At 42.5% G+C, this 27,386-nt stretch overlaps 2 protein-coding genes, 1 long non-coding RNA gene and 4 pseudogenes across 8 annotated transcripts in view; 5 read left to right on the forward strand and 2 right to left on the reverse strand.

Moving 5' to 3' along the window:
- The window catches only part of TOR3A (torsin family 3 member A), a 37,747-nt gene extending 14,969 nt beyond the window's left edge, over positions 1 to 22,778 (reverse strand). The window contains exons 1-4 of the mRNA XM_060132580.1: positions 22,452 to 22,778; positions 21,203 to 21,316; positions 20,367 to 20,632; positions 18,587 to 18,765 (exon numbers count right to left, since the gene is read on the reverse strand). Of these exons, the coding sequence (XP_059988563.1) occupies positions 18,587 to 18,765; positions 20,367 to 20,632; positions 21,203 to 21,316; positions 22,452 to 22,719 (827 nt within the window). The 5' untranslated portion in view covers positions 22,720 to 22,778. The remainder of the gene's footprint in view (positions 1 to 18,586; positions 18,766 to 20,366; positions 20,633 to 21,202; positions 21,317 to 22,451) is intronic.
- On the forward strand, positions 4,162 to 6,599 carry LOC132510438 (uncharacterized). Its single transcript, XR_009537303.1, has 2 exons — positions 4,162 to 5,909; positions 5,943 to 6,599. It is a non-coding gene; the product is annotated as an uncharacterized LOC132510438 (long non-coding RNA).
- On the forward strand, positions 6,933 to 11,265 carry LOC132510434 (cytochrome c oxidase subunit 2-like; annotated as a pseudogene).
- Positions 8,437 to 12,188, forward strand: LOC132510426 (ATP synthase subunit a-like; annotated as a pseudogene).
- Positions 10,698 to 14,795, forward strand: LOC132516428 (NADH-ubiquinone oxidoreductase chain 5-like; annotated as a pseudogene).
- Positions 14,634 to 15,934, forward strand: LOC132510420 (cytochrome b-like; annotated as a pseudogene).
- A 3,833-nt stretch (positions 22,779 to 26,611) lies between the features above and the next one.
- Positions 26,612 to 27,386, reverse strand: part of FAM20B (FAM20B glycosaminoglycan xylosylkinase) — a 41,649-nt gene continuing 40,874 nt past the window's right edge. For 5 of the 6 annotated variants that reach the window (XM_060132565.1, XM_060132531.1, XM_060132524.1 and 2 more), the window contains one exon: positions 26,612 to 27,292. The gene's annotated coding sequence lies outside the window, so the exon portion shown is untranslated. The remainder of the gene's footprint in view (positions 27,293 to 27,386) is intronic. The other variant, XM_060132557.1, reaches the window with a different exon arrangement.

Genomic DNA, 27,386 nt, shown 5'->3' on the forward strand with positions numbered 1-27,386 from the left:
AAATTACAGACCAATATCACTGATGAATATAGTTGCAAAAATCCTCAACAAAATACTAGCAAACAGAATCCAACAACACATTAAAAGGATCATACACCATGATAAGTGGGATTTATCCCAGGGATGCAAGGATTCTTCAATATACACAAATGAATCAATGTGATACACCATATTAACCAACTGAAGAATAAAAGCCATATGATCATCTCAATAGAGCAGAAAAAGCTTTTGACAAAATTCAACATCCATTTATGATAAAAACTCTCTAGAAAGGGGGCATAGAGGGAACCTACCTCAACATAATAAAGGCCATATACAACAAACCCACGGCAAACATCATTCTTAGGTGAAAAACTGAAAGCATTTCCTCTAAGATCAGGAACAAGACAAGGATGTCAACTCTTGCCACTATTATTCAACATAGTTTTGGAAGTCCTAGCTACAGCAATCAGAGAAGAAAAATAAAAGGAATCCAAATTGAAAAGAAGCAAAACTGTCACTGTTTGCAGATGACATGGTACTATACATAGAGAATCCTAAAGATGCCACCAGAAAACTACTGGAGCTAATCAATGAATTTGGTAAAGTTGCAGGATACAATATTAATGCACAGAAATAGCTTGCACACCTATACACTAACAACGAAAGATCAGAAAGAGAAATTAAGGAAACAATCCCATTCAACACTGCAACAAAAAGAATAAAATACCTAGGAATAAACCAACCTAGGGAGGTAAAAGACCTGTACTCAGAAAACTGTAAGACACTGATGAAAGAAATCAAAGATGACACAAACAGATGGAAAAATATATCATGTTCTTGGATTGGAAGACTCAATATTGTGAAAATGACTATCCTACCCAAAACAATGTACAGATTCAGTGCAATCCCTATCAAATTACCAGTGGCATTTCTTACGGAACTAGAACAAAACGTCTTTAAATTTGCATGGAGACACAAAAGACCCCGAATAGCCAAAGCAATCTTGAGGGGAAAAAATGGAGCTGGAGGAATCAGACTTTGACTTCAGACTATACGACGAAGCTACAGTAATCAAGACAATATGGTATTGGCACAAAGACAGAAATACAGATCAGTGGAACAGGATAGAAAGCCCAGAGATAAACCCACACACTTATGGTCAACTAATCTATGACAAAGGAGGCAAGGATATACAATGGAGAAAACACAGTCTCTTCAACAAATGGTGCTGGGAAAACTGGACAGCTATATGTAAAAGAATGAAATTAGAACACTCCCTAACACCATACACAAAAATAAACTCAAAATGGATTAAAGACCTAAATGTAAGATTGGACTCCATAAAACTCTCAGAGGAAAACATAGGAATAACACTCTTTGACGTAACTCACAGCAAGATCTTTTTTGACCCATCTCCTAGAGTAATGGAAATAAGAACAAAAATAAACAAATGGGACCTAATGAAACTTAAAAGCTTTTGCACAGCAAAGGAAACTATAAACAAGACGAAAAGGCAACCCTCAGAATGGGAGAAAATATTTGCAAATGAAATCAATGGACAAATGATTAATCTCCAAAATATATGAACAGCTCATGCAGCTCAATATTAAAAAAACAAAAAATCCAAAAATGGGCAGAAGACCTAAATAGACATTTTTTCAAAGAAGACAGACAGATGGCCAAGAGGCACATGAAAAGCTGCTCAACAGCACTAATTATTAGAGAAATGTAAATCAAAACTACAATGAGGTATCACCTCACACTAGTTAGAACAGGCATCATCAGAAATCTACAAACAACAAATGCTGGAGAGGGTGTGGAGAAAAGGGAACCCTCTTGCACTGTTGGTGGGAATGTAAATTGATACAGCCACGGTGGAGAACAGTATGGAGGTTCCTTAAAAAACTAAAAATAGAATTACCATATGACCCAGCAATCCCACTACTGGGCATATACCCAGAGAAAACCATAATTCAAAAAGCCACATGCACCCCGATGTTCACTGCAGCACTATTTACAATAGCCAGGTCATGGAATCAAGCTAAATGCCCATGGGCAGATGAATGGATAAAGAAGATGTGGTACATATATACAATGGAATATTACTCAGCCATAAAAAGGAACGAAATTGGGTCATTTGTAGAGATGTGGATGGATCCAGAGACTGTCATACAGAGTGAAGTAAGTCAGAAAGAGAAAAACAAATATTGTATATTAACGCATATATATGGAATCTAGAGAAATGGTACAGATGAACCTGTTTGCAAGGCAGAAACAGAGACACAGAAGTAGAGAACAAACGTACAGACACCAAGGGGGGAAAGCAGTGGCGGGGTGGGGTGGGGTGGTATGAATTGGGAGATTGAGATTGACATATATACACTAATATGTATAAAATAGATAACACGGGGTCTACTCTTCGTTGCAGTGTGCGGTCTTCTCATCGCAGTGGCTTGTCTTGTTGTGGCGCACGGGCTTAGTTGCTCCGTGGCATGTGGGATCTTCCCAGACCAGGGCTCGACCCCATGTCCCCTGCATTGTCAGGCGAATTCTTAACCACTGCACCACCAGGGAAGCCCCCTCATTTTTGCCACTTTTATTCAACATAGGTTTTGGAAGTTCTAACCATGGCAATCAGAGAAGAAAAAGATATAAAAAGAAAAGGAATTCAAATTGGAAAAGAAGTAAAACCATCACTGTTTGCAGATTACATGATACGATACACAGAAAATCCTAAAGATGCTACCAGAAAACTACTAGAGCTCATCTGAATTTGGTAAAGTGACAGGATACAAAATTAATACACAGAAGTCTGTTGCATTTCTATACACTAACAACAAAAGATCAGAAAGGGAAATTAAAGAAACAATCCCATTTACCACTGCATCAAAAAGAATAAAATACCTAGGAATAAACCTACTTAAGGAGCCAAAAGACCTGTACTCCAAAAACTGTAAGACACTGATAAAGAAATCAAAGATGACACAAACATATGTAAAGATATACCATGTTCTTATATTAGAAGGATCAATATTGTCAAAATGACTATACTACTCATGGCAAGCTACAGATTCAATGCAACCCCTATTGCATTATTGTACCAATGGCATTTTTCCACAGAAATAGAACAAAAAATGTTATAATTTGTATGGAGACACAGAAGACCCCAAACAGCCAAAGCAATCTTAAGAAAGAATAACAGAACTGGAGGAATCAGGCTCCCTGCCTTCAGACTATACTACAAAGCTACAGTCATCAAAACAGTACAGTACTGGCACAAAAACAAATATAGGTCAATGTAACAGGATAGAAAGCCCAGAGATAAACCCATGCACCTAAATGTCCATTAACAAAGGAATGGATAAAGAAGATGTGGTACATATATATAAAGAATGAAATATATATAAATAAAATATATATAAAGAATGAAATAATGGATGGACCTGGAGATTATCATACTAAGTGAAGATAGAGAAAGACAAATATCATATGATATCACTTATATGTGGAATCAAAAAAATGATGCAAATGAACTTATTACAAAACAGAAACAGATTCATAGACTTAGAAAATAAACTTATGGTTACCAAAGGAGAAAGGTGGGGGGGGAAGGATAAACTGGGAGTTTGGGATTGATATATACACACTACTATATTTAAAATAGATAACCAACAAGGACCTATCATATAGCACAAGGTACTATGCTCAATATTGTGTAATAACCTAAAGGGAAAAGAATTTGAAAAAGAACAGATACATGTATATGTATAATGAATCACTTTGCTGTACACCTGAAACTAACACAAAATAATCAACTATACTCCAAGGAGCCTTAAAGCTCCTTCACTCTATCTACACTAAACACTACACAAGAAAAACTATGATTACTCTTCCCTTCATGACCACTAGCCATAATATGATTTATTTCCACCTTAGCAGAAACTAACCGAGCCCCTTTCGACCTTACAGAAGGAGAATCAGAACTCGTATCTGGCTTTAATGTAGAATATGCAGCAGGCCCTTTCGCCCTATTCTTCCTAGCAGAATATGCTAACATTATCATAATAAATATATTCACAACTATCTTATTTCTAGGAGCATTCCACGACCCCTACATACCAGAACTATGCACAACAAACCTAATCATCAAATCGCTACTATTAACAATATCCTTCCTATGAATCCGAGCATCCTACCCCCGATTCCGATATGACCAACTAATACACCTCCTCTGAAAAAATTTCCTCCCACTGACACTAGCTCTCTGCATATGACACATCTCACTGCCCATTATAACAGCAGGCATCCCACCCCAAACATAAAATAAGAAATATGTCTGACAAAAGAATTACTTTGATAGAGTAAATAATAGAGGTTTGAGTCCTCTTATTTCTAGAATAATAGGAATCGAACATACCCTTAAGAATTCAAAATTCTCCGTGCTACCACACTACACCATAATCTATAGTAAGGTCAGCTAAATAAGCTACCGGGCCCATACCCCGGAAATGTTGGTTCATATCCTTCCCATACTAATTAACCCATTCGTCTCTATCACCCTACTAACAACCATCGTCCTAAGCACAACAATTGTAACCATTAGCTCCCATTGACTGTTCGCCTGAATTGGACTAGAAATAAATATGATAGCCATCATTCCTATCATAATAAAAAAACCTAATCCTCGAGCCACAGAAGCCTCAGCCAAATACTTTCTAACACAAGCCACAGCATCCTCATTACTTATACTAGCAATTATTATTAACCTAATACACTCCAGCCAATGAACCATCATAAAATTATTCGACCCAACAGCATCCATTCTAATAACAATAGCTTTAGCCATTAAACTAGGATTATCCCCTTTTCACTTTTGAGTACCAGAAGTTACACAAGGTGTTCCCCTAAGCACAGGACTAATCCTACTTACGTGACAAAAACTCGCACCCATCTCAATCCTTTATCAAATTTCACCATCAATCAATCTACACCTAATAATTACTATATCCTTCCTATCAATTCTAATCGGAGGCTGAGGTGGACTAAACCAAACACAACTCCGAAAAATCATAGCCTATTCATGAATTGCTCACATAGGATGAATAACCGCTATTTTATTATACAACCCAGCCCTCACCCTACTAAATCTATTAATTTACATTGTAATAACCTTCACCATATTTATGCTACTTATCCAAAACTCCACTACCACCACACTACTACTATCCCAAACATGAAATACAATACCTGTTATAACAACCTTTACTATGCTTACCCTACTCTCCATAGGAGGACTTCCTCCACTCACAGGCTTTATACCCAAATGAATGATTATTCAAGAACTAACAAAAAACGACACCCTCATCCTACCCACCCTCATAGCCATCACAGCTCTACTCAACCTATATTTCTATATACGCCTTACCTACTCCACAGCATTAACCCTGTTCCCCTCTACCAACAACATAAAAATAAAATGACAATTCCACTCCACAAAACAAATAACCCTTTTACCAACAGCAATCGTACTATCCACAATACTCCTACCTCTTACACCAGCACTCTTTATCCTACTATAAGGGTTTAGGTTAAATAAGACCAAGAGCCTTCAAAGCCCTAAGCAAGTATAATTTTACTTAACCCCTGCCCAATAAGGATTGCAAGACCATATCTCACATCAATTGAATGCAAATCAAACACTTTAATTAAGCTAAATCCTCACTAGATTGGAGGGATACATCTCCCACGAACTTTTAGTTAACAGCTAAATACCCTAATAAACTGGCTTCAATCTACTCCCGCCGCGAGAAAAAAAGGCGGGAGAAGTCCCGGCAGGATTGAAGCTGATTCTTTGAATTTGCAATTCAAAATGATTATTCACCACAGGACTTGGCAAAAAGAGGACTTTACCCCTGTCTTTAGATTTAGTAGTCTAATGCCTACTCGGCCATTAGATTTAGTAGTCTAATGCCTACTCGGCCATTTTACCTATGTTCATAAACCGATGACTATTCTCTACCAATCACAAAGACATTGGTACTCTGTATTTACTATTTGGCGCCTGGGCAGGAATAGTGGGTACTGGTCTAAGCTTGTTGATTCGTGCTGAATTAGGTCAACCTGGCACACTTATCGGAGACGACCAACTTTATAATGTTCTAGTAACAGCTCACGCCTTCGTAATAATTTTCTTTATGGTTATACCTATCATAATTGGGGGATTTGGAAACTGACTAGTTCCCTTGATAATTGGAGCCCCTGACATAGCATTCCCTCGTCTAAACAACATAAGCTTCTACTTCCCCCTTCCTTTCTACTACTGATAGCATCTTCAATAATTGAAGCCGGCGCAGGAACAGGCTGAACTGTATATCCTCCTCTAGCCGGAAATCTAGCACACGCAGGAGCCTCAGTAGACCTTACTATTTTCTCTCTACATTTAGCCGGTGTATCTTCAATCCTTGGGGCTATTAACTTCATTACAACTATTATTAATATAAAACCACCCGCTATAACCCAATACCAAACACCTCTCTTCGTCTGATCAGTCTTGGTCACAGCAGTCTTACTCTTACTATCACTACCCGTCTTAGCAGCCGGAATTACTATACTATTAACCAATCGAAACCTAAACACAACCTTTATCGACCCAGCAGGAGGAGGGGACCCAATGCTGTATCAACACCTATTCTGATTTTTTGGCCATCCCGAAGTATATATTCTAATTCTGCCCGGCTTCGGAATAATTTCACATATCGTTACCTATTATTCGGAGAAAAAAGAACCTTTCGGGTATATGGGAATAGTATGAGCTATAGTTTCTATTGGTTTCCTGGGTTTTATTGTATGAGCTCATCATATATTTACAGTTGGAACAGACGTAGATACACGAGCATACTTTACATCAGCCACTATAATTATTGCAATTTCTACAGGAGTAAAAGTCTTCAACTGACTGGCAACACTTCACGGAGGAAGTATTAAATGATCTCCCGCCCTAATATGAGCTTTAGGCTTTATTTTCTTATTCACAGTAGGAGGTTTAACCGGTATTATCCTGGCTAACTCATCCCTAGACATCATTCTCCACGACACCTATTATGTGGTTGCCCATTTTCACTACGTGCTTTCAATAGGAGCTGTCTTTGCCATTATAGGAGGTTTCGTCCACTGATTTCCACTATTTTCAGGCTATACACTTAACCCAACATGAACAAAAATCCAATTCATAATTATATTCGTAGGTGTAAATATGACATTCTTCCCACAACACTTCCTAGGCCTATCTGGAATACCTCGCCGATACTCCGACTATCCAGATGCCTACACAACATGAAATACCATCTCATCAATAGGCTCCTTTATCTCACTGACAGCAGTCATACTGATAATCTTCATTATCTGAGAAGCATTCGCATCTAAACGGGAAGTATTAGCAGTAGACCTCACCTCCACAAACCTTGAATGACTAAACGGATGTCCTCCACCATACCACACATTTGAGGAACCGGTATATGTCAACCTAAAATATTCAAGAAAGGAAGGAATCGAACCCCCTCTAATCGGTTTCAAGCCAACATCATAACCATTATGTCTTTCTTTATGAGCGAGATATTAGTAAAGTCTTACGTAACTTTGTCAAAGTTAAATCACAAGTGAAAATCCTGTATATCTCCATGGCATACCCCTTCTAACTAGGCTTACAAGACGCAGCATCACCTGTTATAGAAGAACTCCTACAGTTTCATGACCACGCATTAATGATTGTTTTCCTAATTAGCTCCCTAGTCCTCTATATTATTACACTGATACTTACAACCAAATTAACACACACTAGTACAATAGACGCTCAAGAAGTAGAAACTATTTGAACTGTCCTCCCAGCCATTATCTTAATTATAATCGCCCTACCTTCTCTACGAATTCTCTACATAATAGACGAAATTAACAATCCCTCCCTTACCGTAAAAACAATAGGACATCAATGATACTGAAGCTATGAATATACCGACTACGAAGACCTAAATTTTGACTCATACATGATTCCAACCTCGGACCTAAAACCAAGAGAACTACGATTGCTAGAAGTAGATAATCGAATGGTCCTACCCATACAAATAACAATCCGAATACTAGTTTCCTCAGAAGATGTACTACACTCATGAGCTGTTCCTTCCCTAGGTCTAAAAACAGATGCAATTCCTGGACGCCTAAACCAAACAACCCTAATATCAACACGACCTGGCCTGTTCTATGGACAATGTTCAGAAATCTGTGGCTCAAATCACAGCTTTATGCCAATCGTTCTCGAATTAGTACCCTTAGAGGACTTTGAAAAATGATCTGCATCCATATTATAATTTCATTAAGAAGCTAAACTAGCGTTAACCTTTTAAGTTAAAGATTGAGAGTTATAAACTCCCCTTAATGATATGCCACAACTAGATACATCAACATGACTCCTTACCATTCTCTCTATGATCTTTACCCTCTTCACATTACTTCAACTAAAAATCTCAAAGCATTTTTATTCTCTTTCCCCCAAACCAATGTGCACTAAATTACAAAAACAACAAACCCCTTGAAATCACACATGAACGAAAATCTATTTGCCCCTTTCATAATCCCGATTATACTAGGTATTCCTATCACTACTCTAATTATTATATTTCCCACCATACTATTCCCAACACCAAATCGATTAATCAATAACCGTATAATCGCTATCCAACAATGACTAACCAAACTCACATCAAAGCAACTGATAGTTACACACAGCCTCAAAGGACAAACCTGATCTCTAATACTTATCTCACTTTTCCTATTCATCGCTTCCACAAATCTTCTTGGAATATTACCCCACTCATTTACACCTACTACTCAACTCTCTATAAATTTAGGCATAGCTATTCCATTATGAGCTGGCACTGTCATAATCGGTTTCCGTAACAAGATAAAAATATCCCTAGCCCACCTTTTACCACTAGGCACACCCACCTTCCTAATCCCTATATTAGTGATAATCGAAACTATTAGCCTATTTATTCAACCTTTAGCTCTAGCAGTACGGCTAACAGCTAACATTACAGCAGGTCACCTATTACTACACCTAATCGGAAGTGCAACTCTTGCATTAATAAATATTAGTCTATTCACAGCCCTCATCACATTTACCATCCTCATTCTATTAGTCATCCTCGAATTCGCCGTAGCCCTAATCCAAGTCTACGTATTCACCTTACTAGTGAGCCTATACTTGCAGGACAATACATAATGACCCACCAAACCCACTCCTATCATATAGTAAACCCCAGTCCTTGACCACTTACAGGAGCTCTCTCAGCATTTCTTATAACATCAGGCCTAATCATATGATTCCACTTCAACTCAATAATCTTACTGACTTTAAGCTTTTTGACAAATACCCTAACAATATACCAATGATGACGAGATATTGTCCGAGAAAGCACCTTCCAAGGCCACCACACACCAACCGTTCAAAAAGGACTTCGATATGGTATAATCTTATTTATCTTATCAGAAGTCCTATTCTTTACAGGCTTCTTCTGAGCCTTTTACCATTCAAGCCTCGCCCCTACTCCTGAATTAGGAGGCTCCTGACCACCAACGGGTATCCACCCTCTAAATCCACTAGAAGTCCCACTCCTCAATACCTCCGTACTATTAGCTTCCGGTGTATCTATCACTTGAGCCCATCATAGTCTCATAGAAGGCGACCGCAAACATATACTCCAAGCTCTTCTCATCACAATCATACTTGGCCTTTATTTCACCCTACTTGAAGCATCAGAATACTATGAAGCCCCATTTACAATCTCAGACGGAGTCTATAGCTCTACCTTCTTCGTAGCCACAGGCTTCCATGGACTACACGTCATCATCGGATCCACTTTCCTTATCGTCTGCTTTATATGCCAAATAATATTCCACTTTACATCAAATCACCACTTTGGCTTCGAAGCTGCTGCTTGATACTGACATTTCGTAGACGTTGTATGATTATTCCTCTATGTATCAATCTACTGATGAGGTTCATAGTCCTTTTAGTATTAACAAGTACAACTGACTTCCAATCAGTTAGTTTCGGTACACCCCGAAAAAGAACAATAAACCTTCTATTAACGTTACTGACGAATACAACCCTAGCCTTACTACTCATACTTATCGCTTTTTGACTCCCCCAACTAAACGTCTATGCAGAAAAAACCAGCCCTTACGAATGTGGCTTTGACCCAATAGGATCTGCTCGTCTACCCTTTTCCATAAAATTTTTCCTAGTAGCAATTACTTTCCTCCTCTTTGACCTAGAAATCGCTCTCCTACTCCCCTTACCTTGAGCAATCCAAACAAATAACCTAACAACAATACTCCTCATGGCCCTATTCCTAATCTCCCTACTGGCAGCTAGCCTAGCCTATGAATGAACCCAAAAAGGCCTAGAATGAGATAAATATGATACTTAGTTTAAAATAAAACAAGTGGTTTCGACCCACTAGACTGTGATCTAAACTCACAAGTACCAAATGTCTCCAGTCCACATTAACATTTTAATTGCCTTTACAGTATCCCTCACAGGTTTATTAATATACCGATCCCACCTAATATCTGCATTACTATGCTTAGAAGGCATAGTACTATCATTATTCATTCTAGCAGCCCTTACAATCCTAAACACACACTTCACTCTGGCCAACATGATACCAATCATCCTCTTAGTATTTGCAGCCTGCGAAGCAGCTATTGGACTAGCCTTATTAGTCATAGTTTCCAACACGTATGGTACCGACTACGTACAAAACCTTAACCTCCTTCAATGCTAAAATTCATTATTCCTACTATTATACTTATACCTTTAACTTGACTATCAAAAAGTAACTTTATCTGAATTAACACTACAACCCACAGTTTACTAATCAGCTTTACAAGCTTACTTCTACTTAACCAATTTAACGATAACAGCCTCAACTACTCTTTAACATTTTTCTCTGACTCCCTTTCCGCACCACTCTTAATATTAACAATATGACTTCTCCCCTTGATGTTAATAGCAAGCCAATCTCACCTCCTAAAAGAACCACTTGCCCGAAAAAAACTCTACATTACAATACTAATTATACTACAAATCCTCTTAATTATAACCTTTACTGCTATAGAACTAATTATGTTTTATCTTACATTTGAAGCCACATTAATTCCTACTCTCATTATCATTACCCGCTGAGGCAACCAAACAGAACGACTTAACGCAGGGCTCTTATTTTATACACTCATAGGATCTCTCCCCTTACTAGTAGCACTAACGTATCTACAAAATACAGTAGGCTCCCTAAATTTCCTATTATTACAATACTGAGCCCAACCATTATCAACTTCCTGATCTAACACTTTCATATGATTAGCTTGCATAATAGCCTTCCTAGTAAAAATACCCCTTTACGGACTACATCTTTGATTACCCAAAGCACATGTAGAAGCCCCCATTGCAGGTTCAACAGTCCTTGCAGCTGTACTACTAAAGCTCGGAGGCTATGGGATACTACGAATCACATCAATTCTTAATCCCCTAACAGAACACATAGCCTACCCTTTCCTTGTACTATCCCTATGAGGAATAATCATAACCAGTTCTATCTGTTTACGCCAAACAGATCTAAAATCACTAATCGCATACTCCTCAGTCAGCCACATAGCACTCGTCATTGCAGCTATCCTTATCCAAACCCCTTGAAGTTACATAGGAGCTACCGCCTTAATAACTGCCCATGGCCTTACCTCCTCCATATTATGCTGTTTAGCAAATTCAAACTACGAACGTATTCATAGCCGAACCATAATCCTAGCACGAGGCCTACAAATTTTTTTCCCACTAATAGCTACCTGATGACTATTAGCATGCCTAACAAACCTCGCCCTACCCCCTACCATCAACCTGATCGGAGAACTGCTCGTAATTATATCAACTTTCTCGTGATCAAACCTCACTATCATCCTTATAAGAACAAATATTGTAATTACAGCCCTCTACTCCCTATACATACTAATCATAACACAACGCGGCAAACACACACACCATATTAACAACCTTACCCCTACTTTTACACGGGAACATACCTTAATAGCCCTACACATTATCCCCCTCCTACTCCTGTCACTAAACCCTAAAATCATTTTAGGGCCTCTCTATTGTAAGTGTAGTTTTAAAAAACCGTTAGTTTGTGAAACTAAAAACAGAAGACAAAAACTTCTTACTTACCGAAAAAGTATTGCAAGAACTGCTAATTCATGCCCTCCACACTTAACAATGTGGCTTTTTCAAGCTTTTAAAGGATAGTAGTTATCCATTGGTCTTAGGAACCAAAAAATTGGTGCAACTCCAAATAAAAGTAATAAACTTATTTACTTCTTCCGCCCTACTCACACTACTCATACTGATCGCCCCTGTTATAGCATCTAGTACAAACCTCTACAAAAACAACAAGTACCAACATTATGTAAAAAATATAACCCTCTTTGCTTTCATCACCAGCCTGATCCCAATAATAATATTTATCCACACAAATCAAGAAATACTCATCTCAAACTGACACTGAATTACTATCCATACCCTTAAACTAACACTCAGCTTTAAAATAGACTACTTTTCACTTATATTTATGCCCATAGCACTATTCATTACATGGTCTATCATAGAATTTTCAATATGATACATGCACTCCGACCCTCACATCAACCAATTCTTCAAATATCTACTTATCTTCCTCATTACCATACTTATCCTCGTCACAGCTAACAACCTCTTCCAATTATTTATCGGATAAGAGGGAGTAGGAATTATATCTTTCCTATTAATTGGCTGATGATTCGGACGAACAGACACTAATACAGCCGCTCTTCAAGCAATCCTATATAATCGTATCGGAGACATTGGATTCCTTCTGTCCATAGCCTGATTCCTACATAATACAAATGCATGAGACTTACAACAAATCTTCACACTCAACCAAAATCCCCCAATCCTCCCTCTTGTAGGACTCACACTAGCCGCAGCTGGAAAATCAGCCCAATTTGGTCTACACCCCTGACTACCCTCAGCAATAGAAGGTCCCACTCCAGTTTCAGCCCTACTCCATTCAAGCACAATAGTCGTAGCGGGAATTTTCCTACTTATCCGCTTCTACCCTCTAACAGATAATAACAAATTTATTCAAACAATAATACTTTCTCTAGGTGCCCTCCCCACCCTATTCACAGCTATCTGTGCCTTAACCCAAAATTATATCAAAAAAATCATTGCTTTTTCCACCTCCAGTCAACTTGGCCTAATAATAGTGACATTAGGCCTCAACCAACCACACCTAGCATTCCTGCACATTTGTACACATGCTTTCTTCAAAGCTATGTTATTCCTATGTTCTGGCTCCATCATTCACAATCTAAACAATGAACAGGACATTCGAAAGATAGGAGGACTATACAAAATCCTTCCCTTCACCACAACTGCCCTAATCATCGGCTGCTTCGCACTAACAGGAATACCGTTTCTCACAGGATTCTACTCTAAAGACCTCATCATTGAAGCCGCCACTTCGTCTTACACCAACGCCTGAGCCCTACTACTAACACTAATCGCCACCTCCCTAACAGCTATTTACAGCACTCGCATTATTTTCTTTACTTTACTAGAACAACCTCGCTTCCCTCCTCTCATAAACATTAACGAAACTAACCCCATACTAATTAACCCTATTAAACGCCTATTAATCGGAAGCATCTTCGCCGGATTTATCCTCTCCAACAGTATACCCCCAATAACTACCCCTCTAATAACTATACCTTTATACCTAAAACTAACAGCCCTTATAGTAACAACCCTAGGCTTTATTCTCGCATTCGAAATTAACACCTACTCAAAAAACCTAAAGTATCCCTATCCATCAGACTCTACTAAATTCTCTACCCTGCTAGGTTATTTCCCTACAATTATACATCGCTTACCCCCTCACCTAGTCCTAACAATGAGCCAGAAATTTGCAACCTCCTTGCTAGACCTAGCCTGAACAGAAACCATTCTACCAAAAACTATAGCTCTCATTCAACTAAAGGCCTCCACACTAACTTCAAACCAAAAAGGCCTTATCAAACTCTACTTCCTATCTTTCCTCATCACTATAACCCTTAGCATGCTACTATTTAATTACCCCGAGTAATCTCCATAATAACCACCACACCAATAAACAAAGACCATCCAGTAACAACAACCAACCAAGTGCCGTAACTATACAATGCAGCAATCCCTATAGCTTCCTCACTAAAAAATCCAGAATCCCCTGTATCATAAATGACTCAATCCCCTAACCCATTAAACTCAAACACAACATTCACTTTTCCACCCTCTAAAACATACAACACCACTAAAAATTCTACCACCAAACCTAAAAGAAATCCCCCTAGTACAACTTTATTAGAAACCCAAACCTCAGGATACTGCTCAGTAGCTATAGCCGTTGTATAACCAAACACAACTAACATTCTTCCCAAATAAATCAAAAATACTATTAGACCTAAAAACGAACCCCCAAAACTAAAAACAATTCCACATCCCATAGCACCACCCACAATCAACCCTAAACCACCATAAACAGGTGAAGGCTTTGAAGAAACCCCCACAAGACTAATTACAAAAATAGTGCTCATAATAAAAACAATATATATTGCCATTATTCTCACATGGACTCCAACCACGACCAATGACATGAAAAATCATCGTTGTAATTCAACTACAAGAACCTTAATGACCAACATCCGAAAAACACACCCACTAATAAAAATTCTCAATGACGCATTTATTGATCTTCCCACTCCATCTAACATCTCCTCATGATGAAACTTTGGCTCCCTACTAGGCCTCTGCCTAATCATACAAATCCTAACAGGTTTATTCCTAGCAATACACTACACGCCAGACACCTCAACTGCCTTTTCATCAGTCGCACACATCTGTCGAGACGTTAACTACGGTTGACTCATTCGATATTTACACGCAAATGGAGCCTCTATATTCTTCATCTGCCTTTACGCCCACATCAGACGCGGCCTATACTATGGCTCTCATATATTCCAAGAAACATGAAACATTGGCGTACTCCTACTATTAACAGTTATAGCTACTGCATTCGTAGGCTATGTCCTACCCTGAGGACAAATATCATTCTGAGGCGCAACCATTATCACTAACCTCCTATCAGCAATCCCTTACATTGGCACTACCTTAGTAGAATGAATCTGAGGTGGATTTTCCGTAGATAAAGCAACACTAACACGTTTCTTCGCTTTCCACTTTATCCTCCCATTCATCATCACAGCATTAGTAGCTGTTCACCTGCTATTCCTACACGAAACAGGATCCAATAACCCCACAGGAATCCCATCCAACATAGATATAATCCCATTCCACCCCTACTACACAATCAAAGACATCCTAGGCGCTTTACTATTAATCCTAACCCTGCTAGCACTAACTCTATTCACACCTGACCTATTAGGAGACCCCGATAACTATACCCCAGCAAATCCACTAAGCACCCCTGCACACATCAAACCAGAATGATACTTCCTATTTGCATACGCAATCTTACGATCAATTCCCAATAAACTAGGAGGAGTACTAGCACTACTACTTTCCATCCTCATCCTAATCTTTATTCCAATACTTCAAACATCCAAACAACGAAATATAATATTCCGACCCTTTAGCCAACTCTTATTTTGAACTCTAATCGCAGACCTCCTAACCTTAACATGAATCGGAGGCCAACCTGTAGAACACCCATACATCATCGTAGGCCAATTAGCATCTATCCTATACTTTCTCCTAATCTTAGTGCTAATACCAACAATCAGCCTTATTGAAAATAAACTCTTAAAATGAAGAGTCTTCATAGTATAACAAAATACCCCGGTCTTGTAAACCGGAAAAGGAGAACCCCATTCCTCCCTAAGACTCAAGGAAGAGACATTAAACCTCACCACCAACACCCAAAGCTGGAATTCTACATAAACTATTCCTTGAAAAAGCTTATTGTAGAGTTACCATAACACTACAGTACTATGTCAGTATTAAAAGTAATCTGTTTCAAAAACATTTTATTGTACATATCACATACACATATACACATGCATATTAATATTTTAGTCTCTCCTTGTAAATATTCATATGTACATGCTATGTGTTATTGTGCATTCATTTATTTTCCATACGGTAAGTTAAAGCTCGTATTAAATTTCATTAATTTTACATATTACATAATATGCATACTCGTACATATCATATGTCCCCTAACAATTTTATTTCCATTATATCCTATGGCCGCTCCATTAGATCACGAGCTTAATCACCATGCCGCGTGAAACCAGCAACCCGCTCGGCAGGGATCCCTCTTCTCGCACGGGGCCCATACTCCGTGGGGGTAGCTAACGGTGATCTTTATAAGACATCTGGTTCTTACTTCAGGACCATTTTAACTTAAAATCGCCTACTTGTTCCTCTTAAATAAGACATCTTGATGGACTAATGACTAATCAGCCCATGCTCACACATAACTGAGATTTCATACATTTGGTATTTTTTATTTTTGGGGGGGCCTTTAAAAACTTAAAAAAGTTTTTAAAAATGGATTAAAGACTTGAACTTAAGACCTGAAACTATGAAATTCCTAGAGGAAAACATAGGTGGTAAGTTACTTCACATTGGTCTTAGCAAATATTTTTTGGATTTGACACCAAAAGCTAAGGCAACAAAATCAAAAATAAACAAGTGGGACTACATCAAACCAAAAAGCTCCTGCACAGCAAAGGAAACCATCAACAATACAAAAAGGCAGGGACTTCGCTGAGGTCCAGTGGTTAAGACTCTGCGTTCTCAATGTAGGGGGCCCAGGTTCGATCCCTGGTCAGGGAACTTGATCCCACATGCTGCAACTAATAGCCTGCATGCCACAACTAAAAGGGCCCGCATGCCACACCTAAAGATCCCGCACACAGCAACAAAGATCCTGTGTGGCACAACTAAGACCCAGTGTGGCCAAATAAATAAATAAATAATAAAACAGCAACCTACTAAATGGGAGAAAATATTTGCAAATCATATATCTGATAACGGGTTAGTATCCAAAACATATAAAGAACTCATACAACTCAATAGCAAAAAAATAGTCCAATTAAAAAATGGGCAGATCTGAATTGACATTTTTCCAAAGAAGACATACAAGTAGCCAACAGGTAGACAAAAGGTGCTCAACATCACTAATCATGGGGGATATTATGGAAATCATAACAGGTATGAGATACCACCTCATACCTTTTAGAATGGCTATTATTAAATAGACAAGAAATAACCAGTGTTGGTAAGGCTGTGGAGAAAAGGGAACCCTTGTGTATTGTTGGTGGGAATATAAATTGGTGCAACCACTATGGAAAACAGTATGGAGGTTCCTCAAAAAATTAAAAATACAACTACCATATGATCCAGCAATTCCACTTCTGGGCATTTATCCAAAGATAATGAAAACACTAACTTGAAAAGATATCTGCACTCCTATGTTCACTGTAACATTATTCACAATAGCCAAGATAAGAAATAACCTGTGTCCATCAACAGATGAATGGATATAGAAAAAAATGTGTGTGTGTGTATACATACATACATACACACACACACACACACATATATATAATGGAATATTATTCAGCCATAAAAAAGAAGGAAACCTTGCTATTTGCAACAACATGGATGGACCTTGAAGGCATTATGCTGAGTGAAATAGGTCAGACAGAGAAAGATGAATGAGACAAATACTGTACCAACTTCAATAAATAAGTCATGGGGATGTAATGTACAGCATGGTGGCTTTAGTAAATAATACTGTAGTGCATATTTGGAAGTTGTTAAGAGAGTACATATTAAAAGTTCTCATCACAAGAACAAAAACGTTTTGTAACTAGTATGGTGACAGATGTTAACTAGACTTATTGTGATCACCTCACAATATAAACAAGTAGCTAATCACATTGTCCACCTGAAACTAATATGTCAATTATACCTCAATTAAAAAAGAACACTTAATGTCCTTCTAAGAGGGAACTCCCAGTGTCCCTCTCTCAGGAGGCTATGTACTAACTGGGGAGTCTGAGGGGAGCCTCCCCATCTTAAGAGAACCACGGAGGAGGTCAGATGAGGGACAGCTTGTCCTCCCCAGGCTGGTCCTGGGAGCTAGTTAGCTGGCCTGTGCTGGGGGAGGGGACGTCAGAGTCCTTCAGAAGTGCTTGGCAGAATCAAGGCAGGAGCAGGGAGACCTAAGGCTCTCCGTCCCTGCTGCCACCCAGTCAGCTGGGCTTCTGTTTTCTCTCCCGGAGTTTGTGTTGGTCTCCCTTGTGGAAAAGGGTGGGCAGCCTAGAAAAGCGTGGAAGCCCTCCACCGCCGGCTTACAGGCCAAGTAACAGCTCCCAGGCCTGGCACACACAGCGCCTGGACAGGGTTCTTCCTCCCCTCACCCAGTCCTCCTGACTGTCGTTCCCCAGACCTTACCTGAGAAAAAGAAAGATGGTTCTCGGGGACTTGGCCCTCGGGTTCTCGGGGGCCTGGCGTTCCAGGTGTGGCCTGAGGGCCTCTAGCAGTCCTGGGTGCAGCTTCTCAGCCTCATCTAAAATGAACAGGGTCTGGTGGCAGTGCTCCTGCGTCTTCCTGATCTGGCCTGCCAGCTGCTCCTGCACAGAATACAGGGAGCTGCTGAGGTGCAGTGGGAGGCACCTTCTACCCCCGCGGGCCCTGGTGAGGCACTGGCTTCCCCAGGGCGCCTGCAATGGATCACCTGGAGCTGGCTTCCACCGCAGAACCACCAATCCAAACCTCTGGGGGTGGAGCTAGGGCATCTGCCTCTAATGAGCTTCCCAGGTGATTCTCCTGAGCCCTGAGGTTTGAAAGCCAACTAGGTGGAGCCAGCCTGGGGAAAGGGAGAGGGCCTTTGGGAAGTGGCCCCAGCCATGCTCCCTCCCCTTCAGGATGAGGTTCCATCCCAGAACTAACCCTAACTCACCCTCCCCAGGGATAGGATTCAGGCTCTCACAGGGGGGTGACAGGCAGAGATAGGCTTGAATGCCCACAGGTGCCGTCTTGAACTCCCACAAGCAGAGCACCGCTGGCACCAGGCTGGGCTCTCGGGGAAGAACCCAGGGGAGGACCTGTTTGGGACCCAGCCAACTCAAAACTGGGGTTCCCCACCCCAGGCAGGATTGTAAGCCCTCTAGTGAAAAGATGCTGCTCTACAGGGTTCAGGAGAACAGGGCCAGCTCCTGCCCCAGGGTGGGGTGTTTTAGCAGAGCCCACACTCACCATCCACCTCTAGCCTTCCTGGATTCTGACTTCAGCCCCATCTCCCCATAGTGTGTGTGAGAGGATGGGCAGGGATGAGAGTGATTTTCACAGCGAGGAAGCTGAGATTCACAGCTGTTTTACTGCAAAGCCAGCCAGTTCTTTCTGGGAAGGCCCGGCTGACCAGCTGCCTGCCCTTAGAACACATTAGCCTACCCCTGCCCTCCCGGGCTGCACTGAAAGATTGCCAGGCAATCTGTCCTCAAAGGCTTACATAATCTTCCCAGGTTAACACACTACAAATATTGGAACTAAAAGCCAAACGTAGACACAACCACCTCTGTCATGCTGCAGTGGGGTCTGGTCATCGTCTGGCTAACATGTCTGAATGAAACCCAAAATAGCAGAGCAGCAGAGACACTTTCTGCTCTCCACTTGTTGACATATAATGAGTAGTTTGGGGAAGACATGGAAAAATCACTTTCGATAAGCCTGTTTAAAAAAACAGTGGGATATGCAACTTTCTGTCCAATATAATTACAGTGACATAAAAGAGCACAGGGGAATGGCCTGAAGGAAGTACACCAAAATGCTAACTGTGGCGGTGTCTGTGTGGGGAGATCATGATAAAGTTTTTGCTTTCTCTGTTCCACACTTCCTGAGCCCTTTCCACTACTCCTGTGACAGAAAAATCAACACACGAAGTCTCTGGTTAAGCTCAGTGTCTGGCCTCTCCTGTATGGCTGGGAGGGCGACAGCTCGGGACGAATAGCGTTTGGGACATCACTCTTTCCTCCACATGTTCAGGGCCTCATCTGTGTGGAGTGGATGCCTCTGTGGGTTACAGGTTCCCTTGCAACTGCGCCCCCGTCCTCCAACCACCACACCCAGGGCTGGCTTCAGCCCCCCTCCCAGCACGGGGGCCTGCGCCTCAGCTGCCGGAGCCTTAGCCGGGCTCGGCCCCACTAGCCCAGCTCCCCGGCACGGCCGGCCTCACCTGGTACAGGTCCACATACTTGTGGTGAGGAAAGTGCAACGTGGCGATGAACACCTTGACACAGTCGCTCCTCAGCCCGTCCCGGTACAGGTTCTCTGCCAGCATCCGCGCCACGAAGTTCTTGCCTGTGCCAGACCAGCCGTGGAACGACAGAGCCAGGGCCTTGTCTGGCTGGGGCAGCTCCAAGTAGCCCCTGGCTGCTGTCAGGACCAGCTCCCGGGCCAGGTGCTGGCCGTGCAGGCGCACGCGCAGATCCGCCTCTAGGCCTAGGGCCAGGAAAGAGCCATGCTGAGAGGTGCCCACAGGTGCATCCCCACCAGGCTCGGCGACAGCTGAGGGACTGAGCGTCTATGAGGTGGGAGCCATCCTGTTTGGTGGCCTCAGGACAAGAAGCCACTGGGCAGACCTTGCAGCGGAAGAGATTCAGGGCTATTTTCTGAAGAGTATGAGAAATCAATGTTGACTTCACCCTTTCTGAAGGTCCTGAAGACACCCCAGAAAGGTTGGCAGAATCCCATCCGGATGAGGAAGTTGCTCCCACCCAGAAGTTTCAGGACCCCCTAAATATTTTATGGAGACACCCTCATTTTATTCATTCTAATTCAATTCAGCAAACACCTAGTGGAGGCAGCTAGTGTGTGCAAAGCCCTCCTCCAAGGCTTTCCTTCCTCTCAGCCATGAGGTTGCAGGGTTTCGATCAGGAGCCGTGGTGGAGACAGGGAGGGTGTGCTGCCAGCTGTGGGCAGGCAGAGGTTGGGTCCCTTCATCCTAGTATTTTCCTGAATTACCTCCCCTCCCCACAGATTCCTGGGCCTGAGGGTCATGTAAGGTCCAACCTGTGAAGTTATTGATGATCCTGCAGTCCCCACTGTCACAACAGTCCCGGAAGCTGCAGTACCAGGTGGTCAGGATATCCAGGTACTGCTGGCCCAACAGGGGAAGGCTCCAGCCTGGAAAAGGAGGAGCTGTGAGACAGGGACGGAGCCCAGGGCCCGGGGAGAGCTGAGCACTGCCTCCCTTCTCCCGTCCTCTCTCCAGAGCCACTCCCTGCTGCTCTGCCCTGGGCCTTCCTTGTGCCGCACTAGGGAATGGGCACAAATGGGCACCTCCGGCTATGAGGAAGTAGATGGCCTTGCTATATATAGATGCAGCTCCGGCTGCAGCAAAAGCTCAGTTTACTCAACAAATAAGCCTTAAGCATTTGTGCCAGACGTGTAAGAAACCCAAGCCCTGCCTGCAAGGAGTTTGGAGCCTAGGAGGGAGACACATAGTAACTGGTGATTATCATTCTTCCTACTTGCTTTGGATTGCAGAATCATCTGATCACGGCCAACCCCAAGTGTCTCGATTCTTTTCTCAAATGTCAATTTGAATATGCCCAGCATTAGCAAAAACGAAACAAAAACCATTCACTGGAATTTAGAACTCTCGATTTAAATGGAAGATGTTTCTAGCACCACTGCAGCATTACCGTTACAGTACTATTACAGGACCTAGAAGTAACGACATCGACTGCAAGGAGCTTCGGAGATCACTGGGTCCACGACCGTGACGTGACAACCCTGCCTCACAATTTGTCAGTGACAGAGAATAAATCAGAACTCAGGTCCGGTGGACTCACAGCCCAGCCTCCGCCGCCATAAGCAGCAAAGGGGAAGAAGGTACTTGGGGGTGTATCCAACCGGGGACTTTCCTTAAAGCCATCAAGAAGGTGGGCAAGGGCAGCTCCTTGGAATGATGCCAGGGCAGGTTCGGAGACAGCAAGGAAGTGTGATCCGTCTGGAGGAGTCAAGAACGGGTGACGTGGGGGAGCGCAGCCAAGTCCACTCGTAGGCACTAGGGCGCTGCGCCAGGGCTGGGAAGGAGGGCAGTGACGGGCCTTCCTGGTCCCGCAGAGGCTCCCTGCCCTCAGCCTGGCCCAAAGGCTGGGCGGAATAGTAAAGCCGGCGGCTAAGGCGCCCGCCTCGTGACCCCGGTCACAATGGCCCAGAGCAGGCGCGAGGCTCTGACCTCCGTGCCCAGATTCCATCGTGCCTCGCGCACCCAGTCCGCGCTCTCCCGCCCTCCTGAGCCGGCGGGTCTTACCCAGGGGCCGCGCCGGCTCCTCCTCATCCTGCCTGCATCCCTCGGGCCACAAGCGGCAGCTGAAGAGAGCCCAGTAGCGTCTGCAGAGGGCGCCAGCCGCCCTCAGCCGCTCCCGCAGGCCCTGGAAGGCCGGGCAGGACCCGGCCTCACCCGCCTCCTCGGCTCCCTCCCTCGGCCTCGCGCGGCCGCCGTCTCCCCACGTGCCCGGGGGCGGCAGCAGCAGCAGCAGGAGCAGGAGCCAGAGCGGACTCCGCGGGCCGCGAAGCATGGCCGGGTCAGCAGCCGGTCCCTCCGCCGCCCGTCCTCCACGGCCCTTTCCAGCCCCGGGTGGGCGGGCTGCGCCGGCACTTCCGAGGCCCGGATTGGCCGGGGATTGGCGTTGCCACGGGAACCGCAGGCGGGCAGAGCTCGCCTCCCATGTGACCCAGGGCGAGCCAGACGCCGGCCGGGAACCGAAACCCGGATGGTGCCCCGGAGGGCATCCCGAGGCCGCTTGCAGGCGCCGCCCACCCACCGGGGACTCGCTGCCAGGCAGCAAGCAGTCTCTTCTGGGTGATTGTGGTTGCAAAGAAGTTGAAGTCAGGCCTTAAGATGGCCAGTCAGTAATCACCCAGATACTTCCGGGCAGCTCTGGTGGCCCATCTGAGGCCTACTTAACACGGGCACCCACTTGTGCCCTGTCCCGTGTCTGCAGATCAACTTCTTGCCAACCTGTTAGACGAAGTCGGGCAACCATCTCACCCAGGAGTTTGAGTTGGCCAGGGCAGTCAGCCGGGGCCTGGCTCCTCTACAATGGGAAATGAAACAGAGTAGCAAATAATCAGCAGGTTTCCACAGCTGGAGTCCACCAAAAGCAAGAGGAAGCTGGTGGGCTCCAGTCTGGAGTTATTGGGGCTTTGGAAGCTCCCAGGGCCATGGGAAAATCACGAGGTCTCATATCAATGTTATCATAGCCCATTAAAAACAAGTTAGGCCGAGTACTGGGTGCACTTCCTTGGCTTTAAGTTTGCAACTTTCAAACGCTTGTGGCTGTGAGCAGCTTCTCAGACACCACTGGCAAAAGACCTTGGAGCCTCTTTCCTGGGACTCTGTTCTCATAACCTGAGCAGGTAACAAGGTCGCTACATTTTGGAAGAGCTTAATGCATTTTTCAAAATCACCTGAGTTACTGAAGCCACTGGCCTAAGAGCCGTCTTGTCCTAGAAAGAAACTGCTGTCTCGAAATCATGGGACTTGACTAATTTCATAGGCTCAGTGGCTTTGAGGCTGGCCTCTCCATACAATAAGGTGAATCCTAGCACCAGATCTGTCACAGCCAAACTGATTCATATGTTCATCCCAGTCTCTGAGATAACACTCAACGCCAGGTCTGTTCCTTCCTCAAGAGCTCACCAAATGTGCTCCTGCCTTTAATTCAAACAGCAATAGAGAAAGAAAAAGACTTACAAAAACAAATCCAAAACAATTAACAAAATGGCAATAAGAATATACATATTGATAATTTACAAAAGAGGAAAGAAAAAAAAAGACAAGACAAACAGCTGCATATATCAGATAAGCACCTGTGTGAGGATACCAAGAAAGTGAAATTGAAAAGCTACATTATGTATGCATATTGTATGTTTTAGTCATTCAGAGTGACGTCAGAACTGAACTCAAACCTTCCACAGAGCAGTTGCTAGTACACCAGCGCTGAGTTGTCTGCAGTCAAGCTCGTGAAACCCTTGGAAGGACAGTTAACAAGGAACACACCATTATGCTTATTTGGAAATTGAAAACATGAACTCATTCAATAAATGTTGTTTGAGCATGAATGGCAATCTAGTATAGTGATTAACTGAATGGCCCCTTTTCTGATATGTCACTTTGGGTGTTACTTAACTGTGCTATGCCTCAGTTTCCCCACCTCTAAGAGGGGATAATAAAATGGTCACTTCATAGGCATGCTGTGAGGGCTAATGAGCTTATTCAGTTCTACATTAACCTTTATTATTGTAAATGCCCCCGCCTTGGAGGAGACTGGTCTACACAGGAGGCTTTGGAAGACTTTATTTACACTTGTGAGTTTCACAGGTGAATTGATGGTGATAAAATTACTAGTATTTACCCTGGCTTCTTTTTTAAAAAAACCCATGTTTTAAGACTATGGAAATAATTCTCTACTGGTAACTTTCATGTAGGTCTGATAATTTTTGAGATTGGATTTTTATTTGGATTTCACATTTCATGGTAAATAAAGCAGGTAGCTTGGAAGTTCTTGGACAATTTGATTTCAAGACATCTTTTTCCGGAAAGAGTAAACTTTTTTTTTTTTTTTACCAGATCAGTCCCACATAGAAACAATGAATCCAAACACCAGTTTTAAGCTAAGCCTCTATTTCAAGTAAATTGCTAATATTTCATTCTCAGTGCTTGGAAGCTACTGGTTGTAACTCTAGGAGCAAGATCTCATAGATGATGGGGACATCTAGAGGCTTTTGTGAAAACTACGGGTAGCTTTGATTCCTTAGTGCTACTCATGAATGGCCCAAGGACCAGTGGCACTGGCATTGCCCTGGAGCTTGTTAGAAATGCAAACTCAGGCCCCAAACCTACTCAATCAAAATATGCATTTTAGCACAGCCTTTCAAAGAGAAAATGGGCACACAGCACCTTTATTGAGGTCATCTGAATGGGACCTAGCTTTGCAATTAGACAACTTCCCTACCCCGCTGAAGGCCGTCAGAACACCATCCGCCTTGAAAACAACCTTTGGGTAAAAATCAAGTCTTGATCGCCAAATAAATTTGGCATGTAATAAGCAAACTCTGAAAAGATACAATGAATGTTTCACAGCTAATCTATAAGCCAATGGCTCCTTTAACACCTATGAAGAGCAACTGAAGCATCACAGTGGACTGAGACTTCCTCTCAAGAGGCAGGGCACACCTGATGAAAACCAAAGGAAACCCCTGAAGGGTTATTTCTGGTGACCCACGTACTGAAAACAGAGTACAGGCCCAGGAAGCTCTGTGTCTTCCACACACACGGCTTTGCATTTCTGGAGTCGGGTTCTACACACACCACATGTCAAGCCTGGATTGATCTCCCCTTCTTCCCCAAGGTAGGTCTGCCTACCTCTCACTCTCAACCTCCTGTGATTCTTTCCTGCTCCTTATTTCCACTCTAATTCACACGATTCCTGAGGCATTTGGTACTTCACAAGTAGTCTCTTCTGCTAGGACTATGGGCTCCTTGAAGGAAGGGACAGTCATTATCATCTTGATGGCCTCCAGCACAAGGCCCAAGTGTCTACTGAAGACCAGTACTTTACACACTGTGACTTCATTCTCTAATTCCCTCGGATTTATAAAGTGGCTTATCTTACAGAATTCACCCATGCTAAACCAGTGGTTATGACCATTCTTGTCTATTTTACAAAATGAGGGCTGCTAAAAATCAGTTTTTATAGGCAAATACAGTGGGTAAAATGAGCCCATAACAGAACCTCTCCCTCCTTACTCCCAGCTGCCTTTTCAGGCTTTAATACTGGTCTTCCTGGTATGCTTGAGAAGAAAATGAAATCTCACCTGGAAAATGATCGTATGAGGTGAGTCAGCGAGGAACCTGTTAACTAGGCTTTAGCCTCCCTTTGGTATTCAAGTGCAAGTGACAAAAACGGGCACAAACAAAAATGCTACAAATCAAGTAAAAATCTTGAGAACTCTGCTCAGTTGTTTGGTTGAGGTTTATGATGCTGCATTTCCATTTCAAAATTTAAAAGTCTGGGTGTCCTAAGAATTATAATCAGGGCAGCTGGTCTCTTCTTCCAGGCCTCTATGATACTGTGCTGACAAGTTCTTTGGGATTCATAATTCTTTATCTCTAAAGAAGCTGAAAGAAAGAAGTTAACTATTAAATAAACAAAAAGCACCTAAGAATTATCCTACTGAAATTCTCGGTTCAGTCACAACCTGATATGGGCCTTCTGAAGACTAGTGAGAAGTGTAAAGGTCTCATCCGTAGATTCTGTGAAACAATCCCTGTGGAAGTTTATGTGGATGAAGAAGATGTAATCTTCTGTCCCCTAACAAAACAGGAAATCGCAATTGAAAACAATGGAAGTATCCCGAACCGGGGTGGGGAGGTGGGGAAAGAATGAGGAAAAGATGGTACATCAGTACTTATTAAAATCTTTATTCATTTTCTTTCTTTCAGAATTGAAACCCACAGAACACATTAGAAATTTAGGTGCATATCTGTCTTGTTTGGTATCTTACCAAGCACAACCTCTATTTGTGCAACAGCTCTGAGAGGAAATCCTTGGCAGATCAAAACAGAGGGTAGTGGTTCCTACACCTCTCTTTGAAGCAAATAAATTAACTTCCCAGTAAGTTATTCCCAGTTCCCCCACAGACATTTTGTATTTGTGAGTAACCCTGTGGCAGTAGAGTATCCAGCCCTCACCTTTTCAACCCAGACTTGAGGCGTCGAAGGGGGAAAGCTGGCCTTCCCCTGTACAACAGTCTCATGAGGCTGGTCTATGTGCCTCGGGCGTCGGCCCTGGCTAGCACAGGAGGTGTTTGCTGAACGGATATCTTTATGTCACTTAGATTCACTCTCAGAGACTAAGAGAACCTTTTCCTAGCTTCAGGTTCTTCAGCAACAGTGTTTCCCTGTGTCAAAATAAATACATTTTTTCTTGTTAGAATACATATATGACTATATATACACATATACCTTGACTCATGTTTCCTGAAGCCCAAGCTCACAAGACGACTCACATAAGACAGCTCACTGATAGATGCTGTTTACCATCATTTGAGGTGTGGTCAGGTAATGGTCAAACAAGAATACGGAAGCTGTGGAGAAGGGAGAGTGAAGGAACATGGTGGATGGGAGGGGAAGGCCAAAAGCCTTTTTTTTTTTTTTTTTAAAGAAAGGAAAAGATGGATT

The sequence above is a fragment of the Lagenorhynchus albirostris genome, chromosome 2, assembly GCF_949774975.1.
Source record: "Lagenorhynchus albirostris chromosome 2, mLagAlb1.1, whole genome shotgun sequence".
NCBI lineage: Eukaryota > Metazoa > Chordata > Mammalia > Artiodactyla > Delphinidae > Lagenorhynchus > Lagenorhynchus albirostris.